At 30.5% G+C, this 19744-nt stretch overlaps 2 protein-coding genes across 3 annotated transcripts; one reads left to right on the top strand and one right to left on the bottom strand.

The window, feature by feature from the left end:
- The first annotated feature begins 11443 nt into the window (after nucleotides 1-11443).
- LOC119603086 (deubiquitinase OTUD6B) lies at nucleotides 11444-12796 on the top strand. Its single transcript, XM_037954965.1, has one exon. It carries the CDS (start codon nucleotides 11573-11575, stop codon nucleotides 12545-12547), a length of 975 nt encoding a protein of 324 aa, XP_037810893.1. The 5' UTR covers nucleotides 11444-11572; the 3' UTR covers nucleotides 12548-12796.
- Nucleotides 12797-13247: 451 nt separating this feature from the next.
- On the bottom strand, nucleotides 13248-18751 carry LOC119603088 (sugar transporter SWEET1). Of its 2 annotated transcripts, XM_037954970.1 has the most exons (4): nucleotides 18568-18750; nucleotides 17981-18492; nucleotides 13939-14344; nucleotides 13248-13878 (listed from the first exon to the last, which is right to left on the bottom strand). In XM_037954970.1, exons 2-4 carry the CDS (start codon nucleotides 18148-18150, stop codon nucleotides 13708-13710), a joined length of 747 nt encoding a protein of 248 aa, XP_037810898.1. In that variant the 5' UTR covers nucleotides 18151-18492; nucleotides 18568-18750; the 3' UTR covers nucleotides 13248-13707. The 2 variants fall into 2 exon arrangements, with proteins under 2 accessions (XP_037810898.1, XP_037810897.1); XM_037954969.1 differs by having other exon boundaries at nucleotides 17981-18751.
- Nucleotides 18752-19744: the final 993 nt, after the last annotated feature.

Genomic DNA, 19744 nt, shown 5'->3' with positions numbered 1-19744 from the left:
TCTCTATTATCTATATATATAAAATTCTAACGTTACTGACTGACTGACTGACTGACTGATTCACCGACTGATTCATCATCGCACAGCCTAAACGGTTAAAGCTAAAGAGCTGAAATTTGGACAGGAGGTTGATCTCCCACCAAACAGATCCACTAAGATGGGATTTTTGGAAATTCGAATGTTTAGGGGGTAAAAAAGGGTAAAAACGGGTAAATTCGGTAACCTCATATCTCCTAAACTAGACAAGATACAAAAATAGTTTAAAGCTTATCGTCGTTCATTTAAAAGGTGTCTGGTACTTTTTTCAAATTCGGCCCCTTTAAGGAATAAACGGGTAAAAACTGTATTTTGGTACTTTCTTCGCACCCCATGTATCTTTTAAACCAGTGAACGTTCAAAAAATATTTTTGACTCCTTCATAACTTAACGAAAAAATAAAAATATAAATTTAGTACTTTTTGGATATTCGTTCGTTTAAGGGGTTAAAATAGTACCTGTTTTTGGTACTTTTTTCAGAAAACATTGTTTTTGGTTTATTAACTTATACATATGAATACATAATAACGAGCTCCCACTACGATGTTGCAACTTTTTGGAATAGAATTTTTATTTCATTAATGGGGAGGAAAAAAGTACCAAAAGGGGTAAAAACGGGAAATTTGATTTTATTCAAACACAATGATCCAATTTAGATAAAATTTTTAAACTTAGAAACACTAAATACCTAATGGTATGTTATTTGGAACCCCGGTACCAAGTGATATTTTTTGGTACTTTTTCATTCTCCAACTGGTACCTTTTGATGATATTGAAATAGAAACATGAAATTAATAATAAAGGGACTTTTCGCTACTTTTTCGTTCTACACAGGTACCTTTTTGAGTTTTCTTTAAAATTAACCCTAGAAACATCAAATTAAGCATGTAGAGCCCGGAGTAAATGAGAATCTATAAAAGGGGACTTTTTCGTACTTTTTCGTCCTTCGACTGGTACTTTTTGAGTTTTCTATAAAATTGAACTTAGCAACATGAAATTAATCATGTAGAGCCTGGAGTAAATTAGAATCTATAAAAGGGGACTTATTGGTACTTTATCGTACTTTGACTGGTACTTTTTTGAGTTTTCTATTAAATTGAACCTAGAAACATGAAAATAAGCATGTAGAGCCCGTAGTAAATGATAATCTATAAAAGGGGACTTTTTCGTTCTTCAAAAGGTACTTTATAAATTTTCTATAATATTGAACCTAGAAACATGAAATTATGCATGTAGAGCCCGGATTAAGTGAGGACCTATAAAATGGGACTTTTTGGTACTTTTTCGTTCTTCAAAAGGTACTTTTTGAATTTTCTATAATATTGATCCTAGAAGCATGAAATTAAGCATGTAGAGCCTGGAGTAAATGAGAATCTATAAAAGGGGACTTTTTGGTACTTTTTCGTCCTTCGACTGGTACTTTTTGAATTTTCTATAATATTGATCCTAGAAGCATGAAATTAAGCATATAGAGCCTGGAGTAAATGAGAATCTATAAGAGGGGACTTTTTGGTACTTTTTCGTTCTTCAAAAGGTACTTTTTTGAATTTTCTATAATATTGAACGTAGAAACATGAAATTAAGCATGTACAGCCCGGATAAGGTGATAACCTATAAAAGGGGACTTTTCGGCACTTTTTCGTTCTTCAAAAGGTACTTTTTGAATTTTCTATAATATTGAACCTAGAAACATGAAATTAAGTACGTAGAGCCCGGAGTAAGTGAGAACATATAAAAGAGAACTTTTTGGTACTTTTTTGTTCTTCAAAAGGTACTTTTTGTGTTTTTTATAACATGAAATTAACCATGTGGAGCCCGAAGTTAATGAGAATCTATAAAAGGGGACCCTTTGGTAATTTTTCGTTCTTCAACTGGTACTTTTTGAATTTTCTATAATATTGAACTTAGGAACATGAAATTAAATAAAAGAGGTCTTTTGGTACTTTTTCGTACTTCATTGGTACTTTTTGAGTTTTCTAAAATATTGAATATATAAACATAAATTTAAATAGGGGACTTTTTGATATTGCAGATATATATACACTTACAATAATATTTATTTTATTCCATTACGATGAGGGTAGCGAAGCACACTGGGTATAGCTAGTCAATTATAAAGGTCTTGATCACTTTAACTTGAACTTATATATAAAAGTCCAAGTATTGATTCTAAATCATTTAGGACTTGACAGTAAAAGTTGTCGTTAAACCGGCTGGAAATTACGAAACTAGTTAACGATTGAAAACTCAATAGAATACAAATAAAGAATTCAAACGAAATCTGGATTATTTATTTATTTCCTATGGAAAAAAATGTAATGAAATTCTCCTTCATAACTGCAGTTTGTCTCAATATGACAAGGTTTCAGAAGCGACAAAATCTAGGTATTTCCTTTAATAGTATCGATCCAAACAGTTACCCTAAAAAAGTAAAGAAATTGAAACATTATTGACAATCTTTTAGCAATCTCTTTCAAAAATCTTTTGAATAAGTATAATACTTCATAGTTAAAACAAATTTCCGTAATATATTTCCTCATCTATATACATAAATAGAGAACACTCTAACACATATCCTTTTTATCCTTTAAGTGCATATTCATCCTTAAGCACTTAACATCATTCTTAACACCATATTGAATATTGTTTAGTAAAGTAGTTTCCAATGATTCTACGAACAAAAACATGTTTTATAAACAAAAATATTAATAACTGTAACTAAATATAACGTTACAAAATGTTGTTTATATATGCAAAAAAGTACAACTCCCAATAGGAATTTTTTAGGATTAAATTCATAGAGGAAATATAAATATATGGAAGAATATATATCAAAATTTCAACTTTTAACACTTAATCGATTTGGGACCTAACAGATTTCAATGAAAAACTATCAATTATACAGATCAACAAAAATTCAAATCTCAAAGACCAAAATATGCTTTTCTAGATCTGAATAAGGTCTTAATATCCGATCCTCTAGGACAACTTTACAAACGCCCAAAAGGTGTCTACAAGCGATTTTTCGATTAAATTTACTATAATCGCATTTATTTTGAGTCTTTTTGTAAACACAATCCTAAGAAATCAATTGAAATTTTCCATTTTATCCTATTGGCTCTATGGTAATTTTCCACTACATGCACTCAAAACACAACTTTCCAACACTTCTAAATGGTAAGTGCATATTTTTGAAACTACAAAAAACACTAAATTATATACAGGAGCATCAACACCATAATACTATAACATTTATGTACTCCCTATTATGAACTTCATCCATTTAATGAAATATGTACGAATAAGTGTGTAGATTATATATATGTATATAGATTATATTTATGCACTATACATAGAGAGGAATGGACTAGTTTTGAAAGTAAAAAGTGCTTATAATAGATATTGTTAATATTTTGTTTTGTATAATAAACCTCGTGTTCATGTTTGTGTAATTTCCGAACAATAGAGTTAGTTTTCACTATATATTGTAGAGAAAAATGTAAACAGGATACAGCCATAAACACGACAACTCCTCAAAAACAATATTCGGTTAAAAAAACTCTAAACTGGACTAAATAAAAGTTCTTGTTTTTTGTGTGGGGGTGGTAAGTGTAAATATACATAACAAGAGGCAAGAGGTAATAATAATGGCCAACAACGACAACGTGTATGCAACATTATGGTTATAAATTAGCTCTCACACTCTCTAACATACACGTATGTATGTATATTTATATATTTAAAGCAGTCATGGGCAAACACATACCACCATGTGTATATTTGTGTGCGTTAAGCAGCAGAGAGATGACTGCACGTTATAACAAAATGGTGGTACACTGAGAAAAGTTTTGAAATTTGTTTTCTATTGCAAATACTTTTTACGACGAGAAAAACTCATGAACTTTTGGGCATTTTAAACAAAAATGGAATAAAGGGAAAGAGTTTTTCATTTAAGAAAAGTAGTAGTATTTTTAAAAAGTAGTATTAAATAAAACTACTGAAATATCATTAAGAAAATCACGACTTTCTATTCGATTTCGAACTTTTAAGGGATATTACCGAGATATTAACTGAACTTAATTTAAAGTTCAACTAATCTATCCAAATCAATGTTTCCTTTATATTCCTTAATACGCAATAAGTCACCAATGTGTTGATCGGTTAACCTTTTAATTGCAACAACTTTACTTTTCTGTCATGTCCCCTAAGGTCATTAAGGGTCCATGGCAAGTTTCATAATGCCTTTTCAAAAAAAATAAAGCTTTTCTACATATAATTTTATAACATACGACGCATTGTGCCTCACCGTCCATGTTTTCTATAAAAAAGAAATAATTTTCCCAATTTATATCAAACATTTTGCTAGGTGTAATAAAAGAGAAAAAATCATAAGCATAAAAAAATCCGCAACGTGATCTTGCTTCTACAAAAGCTGAACAGCAACTGATTTGATTTTGATCTCTGAGATCGTAACAAAGCAACAAACAAGTGGTCATTTTAGTAAAACACAGACACACTAATACACACAAGCTTATAGTGTAGGTGTGTCAACAAAGCGTCAGCAGAATTTCTTGTCCTATGCACGCGTGCATTAGAATTTCAGTTTTGCTCGTGACTGATTTAAAGTGTAAAGTACAGATATACGATATATGAATATTTGGATATAGTAATTTACTTAATGAGACCAACTAAAAACACTGCAACGGCTCTAAAATTTCGGAATACTAACACAGGACAATCTATATATATAACAAGTAAGAGTGCTATATTCGGCTATGCCGAATCTTATATACGCTTCACCACAGTGTATTTAAAAAATATCAATTCTATAAAATTTTAATTTATTTCATTTTCCCGTTTATATCATTATTATAGCAATAGCAAAACGACAACAACAACGCTAAACGAAATAAACACACAAAAAAACAAAATACACAAGGCAGTAAAACCAACAGACATCCAAACATACGAAATGAAATACACAAAAAAACAAAATACACAACGCAATGAAACCAACAGACATCCAAACATACGAAACTGAATGCACCAAAAAACAAAAACAATATACACAAGGCAATGAAACATACGAACCGAAATACTCAAAAAAAAGCAAAAACAAAATACACAACGCAATGAAACCAACAGACATCCAAACATACGAAACTGAATGCACCAAGAAAAAAAACAATATACACAAGGCAATGAAACACACAGCCATCCAAACATATGAAACGAAACACTCAATGAATAAGCAGTGTTGTTGTTGTTGCTTATATCAAAGCATGAAAATTTCTTTTTTATGAAATTTTCAGAGGTTATCTCGGATTTTTGCTCATATCTCCGGTATTTATGGACCGATTTTGCTGATTTTAAATAGCGATCTTCTCGAAAGCATGTCTAACAGAATTATTGAAGATTCGGATCTCGCCGATATCTGGGGTCCTCTAAAAACTGATTTCAACAAACACACAGACGGACAGACAGACGGACATAGCTTAATCAACTCCGCTACCTATTAGGATCCAGAATATATATACTTTATGGGGTCAGAAAATTATATTATAGAAATTACAAACGGAATGACAAACTTATATATACCCTTCTCACGAAGGTGAAGGGTATAAAAATGAATGTGTGTTTGTTTGTATGTTTATATGTTTGTATGTTTGAACGTTATAGACTACTAAACGGCTGAACTGATTTTATTCAAATTTTCACAACGTATTCCTGTATGTCTGGAATAGATAACAGGCTACTTTTTATTTTGAAATTCCAAGTGGGCGAGGAGCCACGCCTATATTAAGAAAACATTAAATCCGTATAATTTAGATAATATAACAGTTAGAGTCCTCAAATTTTGTCGGAGCAACTTTAGTGTCAATATAATTATTTAGGACAAAAAGTAGGCGGACTATCATTAGGGGGCGTGGCGCCTCCCATATAAATTAAATACAAAAATACGTGTATCTTGGAAACTTTTACAGTTAGAATCTTCAAATTTTGCACGAAAAACTTTAACATCCATCTAAACATTTTGGGTAATAAATTGACGGACATGAGGGGAGCGGCACCTCCCATATTAATTAAAGACAAAAATTCAATTATCTGGAAAACTAATGGAACTAAATTCTTCAAATTTCGCACGAAGAACTTAAATATTCATCTGAACATTTTGGAGGAAAAAAAAGCGGACTTTCATCTGGGGGGTCTTGAAGCCCCCACATTAATCAAATAGAAAAAATCGTATATCTGAGAAACTATTAGAGCTAGAATCTTCAAATTTTACATGGAGAACTTTGAAATTCATGTGAACATTTAGAGCATAACGGGCGAACTTTCAATGGGTGGCTTGGCACAACACATATGAATTAAATACAAATTTTCGTGCATCTTGGAAACTCTTATATTACTCAAATTTTTTATAGATAGATAGAAATTGGCGATAGATAGAAACGGGCGAACTTGCAATAATTTGCTTGACATCTTTCATATGTAACATATAATAAATCTGGTATTTATTTATACATATTCCTTTTAGGGTAGCAAAGCACACTGGGTATAGCTAGTAATTGATAAAACGATCCAACGATTTTTTATTTACATACGTAAGTGTGTAAAACAATACAATTCCGTACAAACCAAAATGTCATCATATCCCGTTATTTCCCTCTAAAATTACTTCGCAATTGTATTTCTTGTGTAATTTTATAAAGCTACAAATCAAATTTCATTAAGTTAGAACAGTCATGTGACGTCGTCATCCTGGAATCGTTAGCACCCCGTCTTCAAATATAAGTCGGATACCATCCATACCGGAATCCTGTGAGTAAGGGCGACGACACCAAGCCAGATATTCCGAAGACGAACACGTCAACCTTATAGATAAGACCCGAAAAAACGAGGAAGGAGAAGCTAGACGGTGGAAAAGAGCCGCCAAGTTGCCAAGAGAAGACACCGGGACGATCTCTGCTATGCAGTATACGATGGCGGTAAACCAACAGGCAAAATTCCATTAGACCAGTAGAATAAGGTAGAAGATGTGGTCAACAATAAGATGTGGATGAAGTGGATGACGCAATCGCTTCAAAGAGTAAACAACCTATAGAGAGAGTAAGCTGCGTCTTCAATATGGGCGTGATGTTGATGATGTTGGCATCTCACCAATGGGCTAGCATGCTGAAGAACAAGGTTTAAAGTATTCCCCTCCCTAGGACGGCACTAAGCTGGGACTGGTAAAGAAGGGATATTTTCTGGTACTCTTAAAGTCCACTGTCTACATAAAATGATGAGGCATTAAATTGACTAATGAGCGTATATTGGAAATTTTTGAAAGACAAAATGCGGAACTGGCTGTGGAAAAATGGGATGTCTTTCACAGGAAAGAAGAACATGAGGGGACTTTACTTATAATAGTTATCGACTTCATGGCTATTCTTGCCAAGAACAAAAGTAAGGCTTATTTCGCCTATAAAGGTGTCATCTTCAAAATTGCGAAGGTTCCAATTGGAAAGGCTGTTACAACTATTAAAATGGTGCACACAGCATCATTAGCCATTACATAATGAATGTCGAAGTGCTTGAAGGCCTTATTGCCGGTGGCAATTTACGTATATGGAAGTACCGGTCCAGTATATGTGCACTTTGCTCGAGTGCTCAAGCTATCTAACCTCTGACCATTGCTGCCCCGTTGCTTAACTTCTGAGATGCAAAACATCACTTCCGTTTACAACCACGCAGATGGGATGGCCTCTGTTGAGCACCTAGAGTACGAATCCATCAAATAAGCCACTTGTTACCTTTCATCCATCACCATTCAACCCAGCACACTTCACATTTATCCGACACACTCATAAGAAAACAACACCCGTATACTCTAGGTATACGGGTTGGCAAGGTTCGTATAGCCCTACATTCATCCTGTATCACATACAATTGACACCAACTCATTTCCAACGCTTAGTCCCACAGTCACTCCTCTGTGGGGCATCTGTTGTCTGTTGGCAACAGCACCGAACTTATCCCGAAATATAGACTTCACTGTGCATCAGTCTTTTAACCGCAACTCACTCTTCCCGCTGGTTTAAACCTCAGCTACTACGTGGATCCCGACCAGCCTGGACACTGTCTTGCGGGCAACTGGCCACCCGTAGTACCAGATTATGTGGTGCTCTGGTTAGACCCCATGTCAAATCATACCAAGGACTAGCCAAGGAGTGAAGTGACATGACCAGTTTATAGTCCCGGCAGACTAGAGGTACTGATAGCACCTCTCTACCCCGGGATTGCAATACACCAAGATGAACGTCTTTCACCAAAAGACCCGAGAAGTGAAGTGACATCATCAGTTGTGAAGTGACATCACCAATTTATAGTCCCGGCAGACTAGAGGTACTGGTAGCACCTCTTTACCCCGGGATTGCAATACACCAAGAAGAGGGTCTTTCAACAAAAAAAAACATGCCCGTGAGGAGGCATTACATAATGTGAGAAGTCAAAACCTAAATGCGAGAAGACTACCACTTACTCGACAGGAAAAGGTGCAACTGCCCTTTACCAAATTGAGAAGATGCCGATTGGAAGGGCTGTCACAACAAGCCCCGATAAGAACCATAAAATACATAATACGGAGCCCAAAGCATCATTAGCCAGTACTGGTAACGTTGAGGAGTCAAATCCTAAAAGCCAGAAGACAGAACAGCTGTGCTTTCCAAAATTGGTAAGGTGCAAATTAAAAGGAATGCTATTCCTAGGCCTGATAAGAACACCGCAGTGCTATCAATAGTATCCACTGTAGCCAGACTATCCGGGAGCGTCAGTTTTATGGATGATCATGATTTAGATTATCAAAATTACCAACTCTCTGATGGCTTAAATAAACATAGGTAAGATACATATAGCTTTAATCCAGGAAACTTGGACTATTCGAAAAAAGGTTTCTGGAGTAAATCACGTAAATTTCCAACTTTTCTACGCAGATACGGGGTCTCGCCCGAGAACAACCAATAAGTGGTATAGCCACTTTAAGTATTATGTATTATGGGCAAAATCCAAAAGATGGAAACTAAGACCCTTTTCAAAAAATCTATATTTTTCTTATATTTAGTACATTAATACCCATCATCTGAGAGGTATTCCAAGCAAAGGTGGTCCACGAGACACCCTGATGGTCACGTTAAGTACTACTAATATCCCATGCACTAAAAGTTTGGCCAAAACAGCAACAGTGAGTTTTTGAACGACTAAAATGCACTTAGAAGGCCAATAATCCTTTTAGATTGGGTTACTATATTCGGCATAAGAGAATCTTTACATCTTATATAAATCAGAAAGAAAATCCGATATTAGTAATTATTGGAAGTCAGGCGTATTCTCTCTTAATGTCTTAATAGAAAGAATACTTAAAATTGGAATTATATTTGTGTTTATTGGGGACCAATATTACAATGGAATTTATTACACAGAGACATAAAACTGCGCTCAATTCCAAACCAAATCTTACATACGGTTTGATAAACCCCCTAAACATTATGTAGAATGTAAATATACTAGGAGTACTTACTATGTATTGTTTAATGTATTGTAAAATTTGGCTTTGGCTTTTATTCTATACAAAAATTTTATATGTCATAATAGTAGTATATTAGGATAGACCCGAACGAAAGTCCGCTCTAACACGTAATGTGTGTAATATGGATTGAATATCGCTTCAACACAACATATTAGGGCGATATCAGCTGATAATGTTAAATCTTAAATCGTGTTGGACAGTAAAAGTCAGTCGAAAGCTCTATATTACTTTAACACTACGCCACTCTAGATAGAAGGGGTTAATGTGCACATACCTCTGGTCAGAAAAGAAGTGGTATGGGAGAGTCATAGGACTGCTAAATATATAGTATAAATCTTTATAGTGAAATATTTATTTTGGGCCATCCTATTACTGTTGTCCATCCAACAACTTAAATTGTAAGTGCTAACATGTGTATGTATAAGTGTAACATATTAGAGGTTATTAGCTTTATAACGTGAAAATACCTGTCATATTTGGTCAATGGTGATATCCTGTTTTTGTTATTTTCCCAATTTGTTGTCCGTCCAAAAAAAATATTAATACTCAGGTGTCCAGCTTAAAACATACTCATCCATAGAATAAGCTTTAATGGCGAACAGGGTCCTTTTTTTTTTAAATGTGTGTTAGAAAAATGAGTAAGTATGTGTTTAGTTTGATTTTATTTTGTTTAGGCATGTTGTGTGTGCTAATTTGGTAATTATGGCTGTTTCTATATTCACTGTTTTTATAGTTGATTACAAAATCATTTAGTAGGTTAAGAAAGGTGCTAAAAACATGACTTATAAAAGTTGAGACTAATGGTTATTATGTGGATTGTTGCATAGGGGAACTGTCAAAAAGTATAGCTAATAACAACAAGTGTATTCTAGTTTATTGCATAATTTCTTTGTTAAAAAATTGTACATACATTTTTGTTAAATATTATTGTTAAACAGAAACAACTATTATTTATTTTTGGTTAAGAACAATCGTTTTAATTGTTTAAAGATTTTTAGAATATTGTTAGCAAAACTTTAACGTATTAAACTTTAAAGTGTACAGTATGATGGAAAAATAAAGTGCTGCAGAGTGGTATAGAAAAAAGAGGGAAATAATTCTGTAACTTCATGCTTTCGAGTTTAAGCTTTGAATTTCGACCTCATGCTCCCAACAGGGTACATACATATGTTAAATTTTTAAAACGATATCATTTGTTTGTTTTCCGATAAATATATACGAAAAAATGCGAAAAGAGTGTCATTCAATCAAGATCTAATATACTCTATAGTTCCATGCTAGGATTAAAAATCGTTTCTATGGTTTTGTTTTGAAAGAGTAACACAAATAGACAATCAGCCTCATTTTAACTATATAAATTGTAAACGATAGAAGTGCAATTCAACTATAGAAGTAATATTAAACTTAAAGCTCTTGTATCTAAAAACAAACAAAAAAAATTTAATTTCAACGTCTTTTTTATGGTAATAACAGGCTGTCTCAATTTTTATCCAAGTATTTGTTATTTAACTGAAGTAAAGACAACAACCTTTTTAATATAGCAATACTTAACAATACTTATAAACTATTTCACAAATTTATTTTAACATTTTCCAACACTTGACAAACAAACAGCTGTTCGTTGAAAACCGGGGATGGCAATGGAAATTTTTAAATTTTATGATTTAAGTTAACAGAAATAAAAATTTTACCGAACAATATACTATTTTAAAAAATATTTTAAAGAATGGATAAAAAATACAAGCAAAATTATTTTAAGAATCTTTAATGGAATGGGAATAACTATTATTGCGAACATCAAAAAGAACTATTGAAATTACGAATGTATATAATTTTCCATCTCTGCTATAAACTATCGAATTCTGTTGTGGATTTTTTGTGTTTTCACAATTTTGGGATCATATTTTTTGTGTAAAAATAAAGTAGTTTCGTTCTATTAAGTATTCATTTAAACGCAAATTTCTACAAATGGCAGAGGAGACCACACTGGAAAATGATATAAATGAAACCATCAATAAACTAGACAAGGTTTCCATCGAAGACATACAATCACGACACCGCAAGGAGCGCAAAGAGTTGCAGGCTAAAATTCAAGCTCTTAAAAAAAATGCCCCCAAATCGGATAAGAAGAAACGCAAAGAAGTATTGGAGGAAATAGCCAAATTGGAAAGTGACTTGGAGAAGAAACAGGAGCAAGAAATCCTGCAGGCGGAAAACGAAATAAAATCTGAACAAGCTACAGCGACACAAGAAGAGCCGGCAAATGGTAATCATCACAATGAGACAAATAACTTGGAAGATGATGATGAGTCACAACAACCCCAACAACGAGTAACTAAAGCACAAAAACGCAGAGATAAAAAGGCCCGAGAAGCCAGACAACGTGAGGAAGAAATCAAAGCTTCGGCAGATGATGCCCTCTATGCACCTAAAGCTGTAGAAGCACGCAAACTTCAAATGAAATTAAAGGAACGCGAATTAGCTTTACATAATATACCCTCCGATGGTGACTGTCTCTACAATGCCATACGTCATCAATTGCTGCAAAATGGTCTAGCTACACTGACCATCAAGGAGCTGCGCTCTGAAACTGCCAATTATATACAAGCCAACAAAGATTCGCTCATACCCTATATGACCCATCCACAATCTGGAGATTTGCTAACAGACGAAGAGTTTCAAAAGTATTGTGATGATGTACGTAATACCCCTGCCTGGGGTGGTCAAATTGAACTGAAGGCCTTATCCTCCATTCTTAAAGTGCCAATAGAAGTTTTGCAAGCCGATGGCTCACCCACCGTACAGGGCGCTGAATTTGGAGGCTCCCCTTTAACCATTACATATCATCGTCATATGTATAGTCTGGGTGAACATTACAATTCAACAATTCCTTTGGCGGATGCTCCCAAGGATGATGACAATAATGAAAATGGTGGTAATTGAATGACGATTAATTGGATGAACGGACAAATAACGAATTTATTGCATTTAATTACAAACACACAAATATTTTAATAACTTAAACATACAACTTTACAGCAAAATGGAAAGGACAATTTATCCATTTTATGTCTACATTGATTACATTACAAATGTAAGCAGTTGTAGAATATAATTTTAAATTAAATGAAAATAAAGATCGTTGGAAGTTACCGGATTGTAACTAATATAAACCCAAGAATTGGACATTGATGTAATGTGAGTATTGTTTTTTGTTATAAATTTTAAATTTTGTAAATTAAAAATAAATAAAAAGAAAAACGGGTTAGGTTTGCAAAGATAAAAAATTATGTTCAACATTTGTTACCCTTACAATTTCACTAAATCACTTAAAAAATAGTAATAAAAATTAAGTAAATCTATTTCTGCATGATTAGATTTTAATAAATCTATTGGAAAAAAATATGTTTTTGCAATTTTAGAATCTCTATACTGAACTCAATGTTATGAAAATTTTTACAGAAAATGGTTCAAAACTTTAGAAAATATTGAACTTTAAACGTTCTCCTGAAAAGTATAACAACTCTTGTTAGTTGTGTTAAGTTTCGAATTTCGATTCGTTAGTTTTCGGTAGTTTTTTTCATTGTACGTTTTATAATGCAGTCCAGGCTAATGCAGTATAATAAAATTTATTCACACTTTAAAAAAAAAACAAAATTCTTTATTAAGCTCTTAATAATGTGTTTAGTTTAACAAATGTTTTGCTGATCTTAAAATTAATTAGTAGTTTTTAGTTAAATTTATTATTCAGTAACATAATTATATTTTTACAATTTCAATTTTTAGTATAAAATAATAAACGTCTACTAATTTACTAAATAACAATATTTTTAATTATGCTAAATGTATAAATTTGAGTTAATTTTATTTTTAAAAAAATATACAATTATGTAAGTTTATTTATATTGGAAGATTTTTATTATTGTCGAAAATTATTTTGCACGTATACGTATATTATATACTTTATATTTTGATTTATAAAATGGCATGCAAAAATTTGTGCCAAAAAAGCTTGAACTCTTTTTTTATTATTATTTTTTTTAATTAAAGCTAAAAAGCATTATCAGTATTATTTAAGAATGTTTCAGTTGAGAGACAAAATTTTAATCACGTTTTTTATTCTTTGGTGATTTGGAGGGACTATCAGATTTCAATTTGGAATATTTAGGTTCTGAAGAGGAAGTTGTTTTCGCAACATTCGCAGGAGTGCTGGGATAAATGGCGAATAAGGATAATTGTATAGCACTTAGCAGCAACAGGAAAAGATTTTGATACTAAAAAAAAGAACATTTTTAAATATATTTTAATAATTGTTTAAATTTAAAAATACTTACCGCTACTACTTCATTTCTTATGGAAATACCATATGCTGCCCAGGAAGCTGCCACTACGGTACCGGCCAATATTATGGGAAATGGTAAACCTTCAGTACTTTTCTTTTCAATTATTTCTCCGAGACTCAATAAGGGCATACCCACTAGAATCACCAGTATGCCAGTAATTAACATGCCAAAACGGAATTCAATTTTAGCAGGATCTTCAAAATTGGAATAGGCTAAACAGGCCATAGTAAAGGTGGCAGATATACCAATTTTTGACCATATTTTTGATTTGAACGGTCCCGAGGCGTACCAATAGAAGACCATCATAAAGACAACGTTTATAGCGAAACCAATAACATTTACTTTAATCATGGCCTGATCACCCATTAGGGTACCCAATTTTAAACTTAAAATTGTTCTGAAATGATAAGAAATTTGTAAATCTTAAATTTTTAAAATTATTGAAATGGGAAAGGAAAGATAGGTACTATATATCTATCAGTCTATCTATCTATCTATCTATCTATCTATCTATCTATCTATCTATCTATCTATCTATCTATCTATCTATCTATATATCTATCTATCTATATTATTGAAATGGGAAAGGAAAGATAGGTACTATCTATCTATCTATCTATCTATCTATCTATCTATCTATCTATCTATCTATCTATCTATCTATCTATCTATCTATCTATCTATCTATATTATTGAAATGGGAAAGGAAAGATAGGTACTATCTATCTATCTATCTATCTATCTATCTATCTATCTATCTATCTATCTATCTATCAATCTATCTATCTATTTATCTATCTATCTATCTATCTATCTATCTATCTATCTATCTATCTATCTATCTATCTATCTATCTATCTATTATCTATTTATCTATCTATCTATCTATCTATCTATCTATCTATCTATCTATCTATCTATCTATCTATCTATCTATCTATCTATCTATCTATCTTATCTATCTATCTATCTATCTATCTATCTATCTATCTATCTATATATCTATCTATCTATCTATCTATCTATCTATCTATCTATCTATCTATCTATCTATCTATCTATCTATCTATCTATCTATCTATCTATCTATATTATTGAAATGGGAAAGGAAAGATAGGTACTATCTATCTATCTATCTATCTATCTATCTATCTATCTATCTATCTATCTATATATCTATCTATCTATCTATCTATCTACCTATCTATCTATCTATCTATCTATCTATCTATCTATCTATCTATCTATCTATCTATCTATCTATCTATCTATCTATCTATCCAATTTTCTAATGAACAAACTGAGTTTTCTAACTACATAGTTTTCTGCTTTATCTCTCTCACCACCCACCTCATTTGTATTTGATAAGCCTTTCTAATGGCTTTCTTTCAGTTGCTATTTTAAACTGCATTCCGTTGTACATACAAACATACATACAGTTATAACAACACTTCAAAGCACAAACACTTTACATGAGTCTATGACCTCTACTACGACTACTACTAGTTGCATTCTTTAAATACTCTTGGTTTTTTCGTTTACAACATTTTTTCAGTCTATTCTATTTTTGAATACAGTTGATTGTTTGATGTTGAATTTTACCGGTTGCAATTTTATGTGATAATTGTTTTCTTAAGCTAAAATTACATACATACTGTATGCATATGTATGTACATATGCGTGAAAGTACAGTAAGTAATATTATTACAGCATTATATTCTTTGAGCTAAAAACCAAACTATGGGTCTTTTCAATAACTTAAAGTAGTTACTAATTGTTACTAGTTTTCACAAAAATATTTCAAATTTGTATTGAAATACAAAAACAATTTATGATAATTTGTAACAATTATTTGTTATTGAACATACATTATAAGTTTTGATTTCCTAAATAATATTAATTTAAAAAATTATTTGATATTGCCTTTCAATCAGAATCCCAAAATTTTTGCTAATTTTCTGGCAAATGGCAATAATGTCATATTTAATAAACAAATCTGTCAATATTCTAATACTAGAATTAAAATTGTTAAATATTCACTAGGTATTTCAATAAAATATTTTAAAACATATAGAGCACTCTTATTCGTTATAACTGAATAAATCGTATTAATATGTACTTGTTGTCCCTGAAGTGTTTTCTGAGATTTAATCACATGCAAAGTTGTTATTGACATAAAACTTAAATTAATAAATTGGTGTTTATTTCTGTCTGGAATGGTTATTTATTCTTTGCAATATATTATAGTTTTTCAAACAATTTTGTGCAAAAATTATAGTATTAAAAATTATGTTCATTTTATTAAAAAAAATAATCATAATAAATTTTGAAAACTTGTTTTTTTAGTAAATTTATAACGATTACAACGTACACCGTCAAAACGGAATTCTAATTTGCAAATTAAATCCCCTTCCCCCAATTTATATTTATCCATTTAATTTATAACAGATGAAATGAACTTCAAATTAAATAAAATTCAAATCCCTTCAAATTCGTTCGTTACTGTCTTTATAATTTTTTTGTTGTTGCCAGTGCAAACGTAGGAATGTAAATTTATTTATTTTATTGTCACAAATTGCATTTTGTTTATTAGTATTTGTTTTTATTGCATTACACCGGTCATGACTTTTAATTTTATTCTCATGATTTTTTTTAACTTGATATATATAATTTGATTACAAAATTGTTAAGGTATTGAGGTTATGAAGAGTATATAAAGTTGTGAAATTGTTCACATAAATGGAGGAAAATGGAGAAATTATTTGCTAATTACAAAGTATATATGTATAGTTTGTAATTTTAATGTTCAAATCTTTACAAACTTATAAATAGGTTTTAAAGTATTTAAAATTGTGTCAAAAATAACACAGGCCAACGAAATGAAGGTTTGGAAAAACTCTTAAAATCAATTTGAGAGATAGATAGATAGATAGATAGATAGATAGATAGATAGATAGATAGATAGATAGTTAGATAGATAGATAGATAGATAGATAGATAGATAGATAGATAGATAGATAGATAGATAGATAGATAGATAGATAGATAGATAGATAGATAGATAGATAGATAGATAGATAGATAGATAGATAGATAGATAGATAGATAGATAGATAGATAGATAGATAGATAGATAGATAAATAGATAGATAGATAGATAGATAGATAGATAGATAGATAGATAGATAGATAGATAGATAGATAGATAGATAGATAGATAGATAGGTAGATAGATAGGTAGATAGATAGATAGATAAATAGGTAGATAGATGTCGATATGTATTTATAAAAATATGGCAACACTCCCGTGTTTTAAAAAGATTTTTGGCCATCATTTTCAATACAACTACTTTTACTGTCCAGATAATTATCTTATCAAGTATTTTAAGTACAGAAGGTATTTTTAAAATGTATAGTAAATAATTTTTTTAATACTTAAAAATAGTGTCAACTCATTTTCTGTAACTATTGATAAGACTTTTAATATTAAAATATAAACTGAAATATTTATTTAGTATTATAATTTATTATTATAATTAAAGTTATAAATAATGCGAAAAACGCATTCAGTAAATTAAATTAGAATTTAGAAAATGTATGTATATTTGTACATACATATTTATAAATAGAAATGTTGAGCACTGTTAAAAAAAAATACGTTACATTTTTTGTTGTTAACGATAATATTAAATTAAAAAAAAAAAAAACTATGATTAAGATTTTCATCACAAACAAAAAAGCAACAACTGCAAATTGACAGATAAAAAACTACAATGTCATTGATATGCCTCATGCATAAAAACAAATAAAGAGAGGAGTGTCAAATAGTTTTGTATTAAAAAACTCTTGAAAATAAGTAGAATTAGATGATAAAATGCTGAAATGATGAAAAATAAAACGAAATAAAACCAAAGTTACACAATAATCTTTATTAAAAGTGAACCTATCTATCTAGCTATATGTGTACGTGTGTATGTTTATAATGTGTATGTAAATAAATTAAATTGATTAAATAAAACGAATTTCTACTTACAAAACAATACCACCCAAAAATGGTTCTGGTGGATAAGCATCGCTACTGCCCTTTTGGCGTATATCGTTCAATAGAACAATACCGGATAAAAACTGCAAACATGTAACAGTACCGGCAAATTTGGCAATTTCCTCACTGTAAGGTTCTAATAAATCACCCAAAGCCTCCATTTTTTTATTATATTTTATTCTTAATGTTTTTGTTGTTGTTAAAATTATTCTTGTTGCTTGATTTGTTGTTGGAATTTATTGTAGTAAAGTCTTACATGTATGTAAACAGTACTAAAATGGTGTGGGAAAGGGGGTTTTAACAACGTGCTAGTTTAGTTTTTCTCTGGATAAGAGAACAAGTCGGCCCAAACAAGTTCAAGTTCAGCAACTTTATTTCTTTTTTCACTCAGTTTGTGCAGCAGCCTCTTTTACGGTGTTTTGTTGTTTGTTTGTTTGTTGTATCTTTTCTTTATTTGACAACTTTTTTTGTATTTTTTATTTTAATTGATTTTTTATATTTTTCTGTAATAATTTATTAACTCATTGAATCAATGCCAAAAAAATTAACTTTTCATAATTTATTATCAGTTCATTTACCGTGAGTTTCTTTTTCAATTAATTTTTATTTTCGTGTTTCGTTCGGCAAATGAAATAAAAACAAATAATAGTGTTTAAAATTAAACAATAATTAATAACACGAATAATAATAATAATAATACTAGCGTTTAAACTCGCTCACTTGCTCTCTGTAGCACGATTCTCCAACAACTGACAATACTATACACGTAGAGTTCTAAACTATCAGACCTGGGATAAATGCATTAAATGTGTTAATGCATTAACAATTGTTTCTACAATAAAAAAAATTAATGTTAATGCAAGTTTATTGCATTAACATTAACATGGGTACATTTAATGCATTAAATTTGCATTAACATTAAATATTTTTAAATTTAATGCATTAATTTTACATTAACATTAAATATTTGTAAAATTAATGCATTAATTTTGCATTAACATTAAATATTTTTGAATTTAATGCATTAATTTTTCATTAACATTAAATAATAAATAATAAAATTAATGCATTAATTTTCCATTAACATTAATGTATAAAATAATTTATAAAAATAAGAATACAGCGCTAAAGATCTCGGTCTAACTAAATTCAAGTAAAATTGAATGTGTTAAAGTCCTTTCTAATAAGTCCTATACACGATAATACATATTAGAAGAATAGTATCACTTCCCAGATATTCTTTTTTTAGTTTATTTTGTTAAAGTCCTTTCGAATAAGTCCTATACACGACAATACTTATTAGAAGAATAGTATCACTTCCCAGATATGCCTTTTTTAGTTTATTTTGTCTGTGAAATCTTATATAAATATCATATTTAAAACACACAAGTTTGAATGGAATATAGGAGTTATTAGAAAGGAATTTAACCTATTTAATATTAGTTGTATTTAGTTAGATCGAGGTCTTTTGTGCTGTATTTTTATTTATGTTTATCAATTTTTATATATATTAATGTTAATGGAATATTAATGCATTAATTTTATTGCTTATTTAATGTTAATGTAAAATTAATGCACTAAATTCAGATATATTTAATGTTAATGCAAAATTAATGCATTAATTTCAAAAATATTTAATGTTAATGTAAAATTAATGCATTAAATTCAAAAATATTTATTGTTAATGGAAATTTAATGCATTAAATTTTACAAATTTAATGTTAATGCAATATTTTTTACATTAAATTAATTTTT

Source organism: Lucilia sericata, unplaced genomic scaffold (assembly GCF_015586225.1).
Source record: "Lucilia sericata isolate MDLA Ls3-8-SP2 unplaced genomic scaffold, ASM1558622v1 Contig000273F_arrow, whole genome shotgun sequence".
NCBI classification, from domain to species: Eukaryota; Metazoa; Arthropoda; class Insecta; order Diptera; family Calliphoridae; genus Lucilia; species Lucilia sericata.
The sequence above is the reverse complement of the archived record's forward strand: the minus strand, read 5'-3'. Positions and strand labels throughout refer to the sequence as shown.